The 7,239-nt window shown below is 36.4% G+C and overlaps 1 protein-coding gene across 1 annotated transcript; it reads right to left on the reverse strand.

Moving 5' to 3' along the window:
* Positions 1 to 825: 825 nt before the first annotated feature.
* Positions 826 to 2,378, reverse strand: LOC135080362 (uncharacterized). Its single transcript, XM_063975010.1, has 4 exons — positions 2,234 to 2,378; positions 1,869 to 2,011; positions 1,277 to 1,491; positions 826 to 953 (listed from the first exon to the last, which is right to left on the reverse strand). The coding sequence occupies exons 1-4, from the start codon at positions 2,259 to 2,261 to the stop codon at positions 905 to 907; spliced, it is 435 nt and encodes a 144-aa protein (XP_063831080.1). The 5' UTR covers positions 2,262 to 2,378; the 3' UTR covers positions 826 to 904.
* Between the last annotated feature and the right edge of the window lie 4,861 nt (positions 2,379 to 7,239).

The following is a 7,239-nucleotide window of genomic DNA, read 5'->3' on the forward strand; positions in this document are numbered from 1 at the left end:
ATCTTTTTTCTGCGTATAGGTAATACCTCAAGGGTGGTCCCATTTAAATTTAATAATAGAAAAAACAACCCCCAAGGGTGGAAAATTGGGGATGAACTTTTTTATACGCAATATCTCCGCCGATTATAAATCAACTAGATGAAAACCCGGCTTCGCTCGGGTGCAATTTGACTCATAATACACAATTCTAGGTGCAAAATGTAGATAGATGTTTCTATAGTCATCGGTTCTCAAAGAATATTAAATATAGATTCATATAGCTTCGTTAGTTGTGTTTAATAAATATGGTAAATAAAAACTGCAAATGTTTTTACACAAATTATTTTTATTTTAAATCAACATTCAAAATAAACTAAGACAAATTAACAAAACAATCAAATTCAATCGTTAATATAGGTTATGTAAATAACTCTTATTAATAGTCAGAAACGGGATCAGATAAGAAAATACTATTTTCATCAATATCTGGCTCCGGAAGTCCGAAATCTGTTAGTCTCTTTCCGTGGAGTTTTAATGTTTCATCAATTTCTTGTAAAGCCAACTGTTTGGATAATATTTCAGGGCGGGATCTTGTAAAGTTTTCGATAAAATGTGATGCAAATTTTTCCCAAAGAGCATTAGGATCAGTTACTTCACAAAACACGCAAATTAACGCAAACAGGTGTGCCGAGGAAGTTTGAAACCAATTGCTTCATCCAAACATCTTTCCCATTCTTGATCGTCAAAAAGTAGCCCCCTTGCTTGAGCAGCTTCTCGAAATGATGTGTAAATAATATTTTCATATTAATAAGTTCTAACATCTCTGAAGCAAAGGGCCGACCCTTTGACGTGAAGAAGTAATAGCCGGAGATAATATCGTTCCCGATCAGAAAAGGAATAATTATACATTCTTGCAATTACTTTATCAGCCGCTGACTGAGATATTCCGTGGTTGCCACTGTCCATGGATAAATCTGAAATGTGTCGGAATTTCAGTGTAAAGATATTGTCGAACTCTTTCATCTGTTCTGTTTGGTTCAAAAAATGATAATAATATTTCTGGAATTGGCTTTAAGACTGTCTGGGTCTATGTATACCTTCCCATTATGACAACAATTTTTAAAATGATTTTTAATTTTTTCACCTAAAAAATGAAGTGCTTGACATTGAACACATTCATAAATCATAGAACCAACTGAATGTACTGATACTTGAATGGTGTTATTTGAAAGTGCTAAATATAAATAGTTAGTCCTGGGGGGCTGATATTCTGTACTAAACCTGCTTGAATATTTACGTTTTTTCGGGGGTCTGCCCGCCATTTGCTATGTGTTCTTTCTCTTCTCCTTCTAAAGAAATAAAATCACTGCTGACTGACAGCAGCTGTTTTTCCTTGTTGTCCGAAGAAGCATCATCACTGCTGACTGACAGTAGCTGTTTTTTCTTGTTGTCCGAAGAAGCATCATCAATCATCAATGAATCCTCGATTAGCGTCAACTCTTCGTTATCAACCTTAAAAGAGAAATATATTTATGAATAGCTAATTTAAAGCTTTAATTTAAAGATTTAATTTAAATTTTTAATGCTATATTGTGTTACTCTTATTAAACAAATTTAATAAGATGTGATGAAAAAATACACCACATGCAGGAATTGAACCTACATCCTCGACTTCTCCGTTGTCGCGCTCCATCTGAGCTGAGTTTAATAAGAGAAATATATTTTATTTTTAGACAAATATTCAAATAATAATAAGTATTGTGAATGTATGTAGGTGTAGGTATATCCTCCCACCTCTATATTTATTTATACCTCTGTGAAAGATAAATAAAGTTTATTTATTATTATTATTATTTTACTTTACTCAGTGACCTACACTATTAACTTACCTGAAAGTCATCAAATAAATCTTGTGAAGCAGCAGAAGCAGCTTTTTGCTTTTTAGGAAAAAGGTTTGATAGTGCCCGAGCCTTGTTTATTCTTAACTGCCTAATTGTTTCTAAGCCACAACACTCGCAATAATTGAAATTATCTGCAAAAATATATTACACAATTATTTATAATAAGAACCAGCCGAGCTCAAGTGGAACTTGCGCAATTTGCGCATGAAGGAGTCTATTCGGTTATCAGAAAAAACGGTGCAGAAATTGTGTCTGTTTCTGTATTTATGTTGATAACAACTCAACACAGGCTATGCATGTGGTCATTTATTATTATTTTTCGGGTTAAATAAAAAGAAAATTAAGCCGCTTACCGAGTAAATGTTGTCGCATTCCACACATCGACTGCACATTTGCATTTGTTTGCAGTTTCTTACAAATAATTTACCATTACAAAAATTGCATGTCACTGGAATTTATCACTGTGCGAAACTAAATGACATTGACATTTGAACTTCAACTTATAGAATGATGACCCACGCTGAACTGTCCCACCAAACTCAATGACAGGGGGGCGCTACCATCGTTCAACTATGTGGTTTCCAACATGGCAAAAATCGGAATCAGCTTTCCGGTATTGACGGTGGCGCCCCACTGTCAATGTCATGCATAGGACAGTTCAGTATTTTGGAACTATACAGGGTGGAAACGATAAGTGATCTCACTCGATTATTTCTAAACCATACAAGATATCGAAAAACTGGTTCCTGATCCTGAAAGTGCTTTATGAGCTCTTTCAAACGGCACCAATAACAGGTTACAGAATAAACTGGATCTATCCGAAAATTCAATGTTTCCGGCTTCCATACATTTGGTACAGCCTCATAATATTAAAAACTACAGAAGGTATCGTAAAACTGGTTACTGATCCTAAAAGTGCTTCACGAGCTCTATCCAACGGTATCAATATTAAGTTACAGAATAAACTGGATCTATCCAAAAATCCAATGTTTCCATCCCCCATACATTTAGTACTACCACAGTCATGGCACTCATCTCTTGATACTTGATACAACACTTTATAGCAAGTAAAGCCTAAAACTAATTTTTACCTTGAATAATTTTAAATAAAAATGCAATTTACGAGTCTTTTTTAGGTTCATTATTTAATTTTAAAAAATTACACTTAATATTGTGTGGTTGGCATACATTTAGTATGGAAGCTGGAAACATTGAATTTTCAGATACTTCCAGTTTATTCTGTAACCTGTTATTGGTACCGTTTGAAAGAGTTCGTAAATCACTTTCAGGGTCAGTAACCAGTTTTTCGATATCTTGTATGGTTTAGAAATTATCGAGTGAGATCACTTATCGTTTCCACCCTGTATAAGGTTATGGCTAATATTCTTTTTTTGTGGTTGAATCGGCCAATACCAGGTTTAAAGAAAAAACACATAACAAAGAGTAGGTATATTATCATAAAAATCGCGAAACGCACTGATTTCCATTTATTTATGGATCGATGACAACCCAGCTTTTGGCGTTGATCGCATAGTGAGTGGATGGTGAACTACTAAAGATGGCGACAGCGGTTTGTTTGTCAATGCCATCGGAATTTAACGAAATTCTCCATTATCCGAATTTTGCGGATATATGTTGTCGACTCAAAATCGTTATTTTTTTATGCTTTGTTATTCATATAAGGTTTCGATCCAGTCTACCGTACCCCTTGACGAAATTATTAATATAGATTTGAACGATTATTTTTTTGTTGAATAGGTATTATCAAAAGGGTGGTTTCATGCGAATTTGAAGAAAATATTTCACCCCCAAGGGTGGAAAATTAGGGATGAACTTTTTTATACGCAATATTTTCAATTTTTAGTTTTTTTTTTGTGTTCACGCATTTGAAGTCGGTTTTATTTTTTTAAAAAGTTAATTATTTATTGAATTAAAGTTACAGAGATTCCGACTGATGGAGATGAAAGGGCGTTAAGTTGCAATTTGCATTTGAAGGAATATTCATTTTAAGGACATTCAAGGAGTATTTTGTCGATACAACTGTCGGTTTACCCTAAGTAGGTACACTAGTTTATCCCGCGGATTGACTAAAAATTATCGCAAATTTTACAATTGTAGACGGTTACATTGGTACCATTTGATTAAGGAACCCCAAAAACTAAATTCAAATCCTGTTCCACAAAAGAACTGGCCCATGGGCCTTATTAACAAATCACCGCGGACGGTTGTCGAGCGTCGCAGCGCTTTAGCGAATAATTTCAGCTCGGATTCGATTACCGTTATCGAGCTGCATCGCGCTCGAATAGAATAGATAATCGAGAAGGCTGAGGCGCATGCCTCGGAGCTGCGAAACAAAAACGAAGCGATTTGAATTTAGAACACTTTATTTTTCTTTTACTAAAATGAAACAAAAGACTAATGGTTCAAGTACACTTTGCGGGTAATTGGCCAAGACGTAATAGTGTGAACACCATCTCGGTTATTTTTTCTTTCGCTCACCCGTGCGTCGCCCATACTTCGGTGTGCAAGCTACCGCTTCGACTTGAAAAATTTTCCGCAGTGTATTTGCGCCTTAACGTTTTTATTACTAATGAATAGTTTTTTTTTTAATTTGACATCTAATGTTCGAAAAACAATAGCGCATCTGATTTATTTTTAATGTTAGAGTTTCATTACGATGAACACCGCTAAAGGGTTACGTAAAATCGAAAGTCAAATTATCGATTTTCATTTCAACGAAACTGTTGAGCGATTGCTTCATTGATCGATGCCTTTTATGTACGAAGTTTTGATTCCCAGATGATTCCCGGAACGATTTACCGAAAACCAACAGAACTTATTTAATCGAATGTAACATTTTCAATTGAGTAAATCTAAACGCTGAGTGTGAGTTTACATCAAACGCGCGCACTAGTGAGCAAGTAAAAAATGACATTTAATGTATGATGGATTGTTCAGCGCCCCTTGCGGAAACTTTCAAGACCTAAAATTTTCATACATTCTCTATAATCTGGTCTGCGAGCACGTAGAATTTTGTCCAATGACCCCAAGCTACCCATCCTTATCGCTCGCGCGTAGTTATATTACTGGACTCACGACTATGCGACGTGAGTGTGCGAGCGCCACAGCAACATAATTACGCGCGAGCGATAAGGATGGGTAGCTAGGGGTCATTGGACAAAATTCTACGTGCTCACAGACCGGGCTTTAAAAGCGCTCACTAGTGAGTTATGAGTTCTCGTAAGTAGTTAACTGTAAAATGGTCTTATCAACTACTTCTTACCTCCCCTTTATTCAAAGTATCCGATAAATACCTTTTCGCGCGGTTTTCTGGAGCGGCGATTAACGCATTCCTTCTTCAGCTGGAACGCTAGCGTGTCTCTAGTTTCCTTAACTGTTAAGTTAAAATAAATTTTCTCTTTGTTACTTTTAGTTATTGGTTCTTATTCTAATCTACTCTAATTTTATAAAGAGGAAAACTTTGTTTGTTTGATTGTAATGAATAGGCTCAAAAACTACTGGACCGTTTTTAAAAATTCTTTCACCATTCGAAAGCTACATTATCCACGAGTAACATAAGCTACATTTTATTTGGAAAAAAAATAGGGTTTCGTAAAATCCTAGGTTACTACCTTACCTTACCTTTGTTTGTTACCTGTCATCCGCTTTGCAACGGAGGGAAGTCGAACGTTAACTTCGAAATCCTCCTATGTCCTTCTGATTAATTTAGTTGCGGGTCCAATGACAGTTTGACTTTCCCCCGGGACAAACTTGACCTTCACTGGTTGGGTTTTTATTGGCGGTCAAGCTGCAGATCCTGGCTATACAGGAGTTGCAGCGGTGGGAACGAGAGATAGGAATAGTCCCGTACAGTGGCCATAACTGTAATGGCAGTGAGAGGTAGGATAGCCAGTTCCTCTGTGGTTGAGGATTCTAGATGAAGTCTTCCTTCTTTCAGCCTTCCATTGTCGTGAGTTACCTCGTTATGGCTAAAAAACAGATAAAACGGGTGATGGTTTTTTCAGTTCAGCCCAAAGGTTAACTGCTAAAGAATATACGTAAAAAGACTTTTATGAAAAGTATTTTTTAACTAATTTCTTCTTACCTTCTAAGACGTGAGCAAATAAATCCAGCTTCTCACACAGAACTAACAGAAAATCTTATTACACTTTAAGCACTAACTCTAAAAAGAACATTATAAAGCCAGGAGAGAACATCTGTCAAAAATTTAATAAAGAGTTAAAAGACCGCACTGCGTTTACCCAAAGTAAGCCGTGTGGTGACGGCAGAGTAGAATACATTTGTCACCAACCCCTACTCTTCCCGCGGGTGTCGTAAGAGGCGACTTAGGGACTACACATCAAACAGAGAATGGGCAGCAGCGCTCTCTGAAAAACATCAATCTTTTAAACTGCGATCTCCAACCCGCCTGCCTAGCGTGGAGATTATGGCAAAACCCTCCACTATAGTGGAGGAGGCTCATAGTCCAGCAGTGGACTGTAAAGGGCTGATGATGATGAAGTACAACTGCTAACAAAATGAACGGCGTGAAATTTCTACGGTTAGATACAAAGAAGTTAAGAGTACAGTCGAACAAAAAATTTTTAAGAAAAATATTTGTTTTCATACTTGATCATCATCATTTCAGCTACAGGACGTCCACTGCTGAACATAGGCCTCTTCCTTCTTTCTCACTTTTAGTTGCTGATTAAATTAAGTATTTAGCTGATGGTGGTTTTTTAAAGAGTTAAGTACCGTGCGATGTGGAAATCATTGGGGGAGGCCTATGTTCAATAGTGGACGAAATGATGATGATGAAGTACCTCTGTGATTTTCCATAGAGTCGCAATAAAAGCAGATTTTAAACAATCTTACAATATTGTATCTAAATAATGTGTGACAGTCAGACAAATAAATTTCTATATCTAACGTTCCATCTGACCCATTACATTTGACATTGCAAAAAACCTTTCTTTTCGTTATCTACAAATGAACAGAGCAAAATATCAACTGAAAAACAAAAGAATAAAGAAAGGAACCCCCAGACAAAGCCTTTACGAGGATCTTGAATGAAATTAAACTGGACTTTGAGAAAATGTGTTTTCTCTTTAAAATGTATGGCAGTACGTGAGTCGGAGTGCGAGGGTCTAGCTTAAGGAATTGGGTGGCAGCGTTTAATTTTTATTCTGTTTTGTTTTTTTTTGTTTGTGGAATTAGCCAATGATCGTTCGGTTCGTTCGTTCGTTCGTTTCAGCCAAATGACGTCCACTGTTGGACAAAGACCTCCTCCAAGGTTTTAGGTAGACAATGATAGTACATGATATTCTTTTAAATAGCCATTTGCCGCTTTGTTTCAGTC

This window comes from Ostrinia nubilalis, chromosome 18 (genome assembly GCF_963855985.1).
Source record: "Ostrinia nubilalis chromosome 18, ilOstNubi1.1, whole genome shotgun sequence".
Taxonomy (NCBI): Eukaryota; Metazoa; Arthropoda; class Insecta; order Lepidoptera; family Crambidae; genus Ostrinia; species Ostrinia nubilalis.

What these genes read in the sequence shown, in the direction of transcription:
- LOC135080362 (XM_063975010.1), bottom strand. Translation starts at nt 2,261, where the DNA reads ATGTGTGGAATGCGACAACATTTACTCG. An exon ending in AATGCGACAACATTTACTCG is followed by an intron (nt 2,012 to 2,233) that starts GTAAGCGGCTTA and finishes ATATTTTTGCAG; the next exon opens with ATAATTTCAATTATTGCGAG. An exon ending in GGGCAGACCCCCGAAAAAAC is followed by an intron (nt 954 to 1,276) that starts GTAAATATTCAA and finishes GACACATTTCAG; the next exon opens with ATTTATCCATGGACAGTGGC.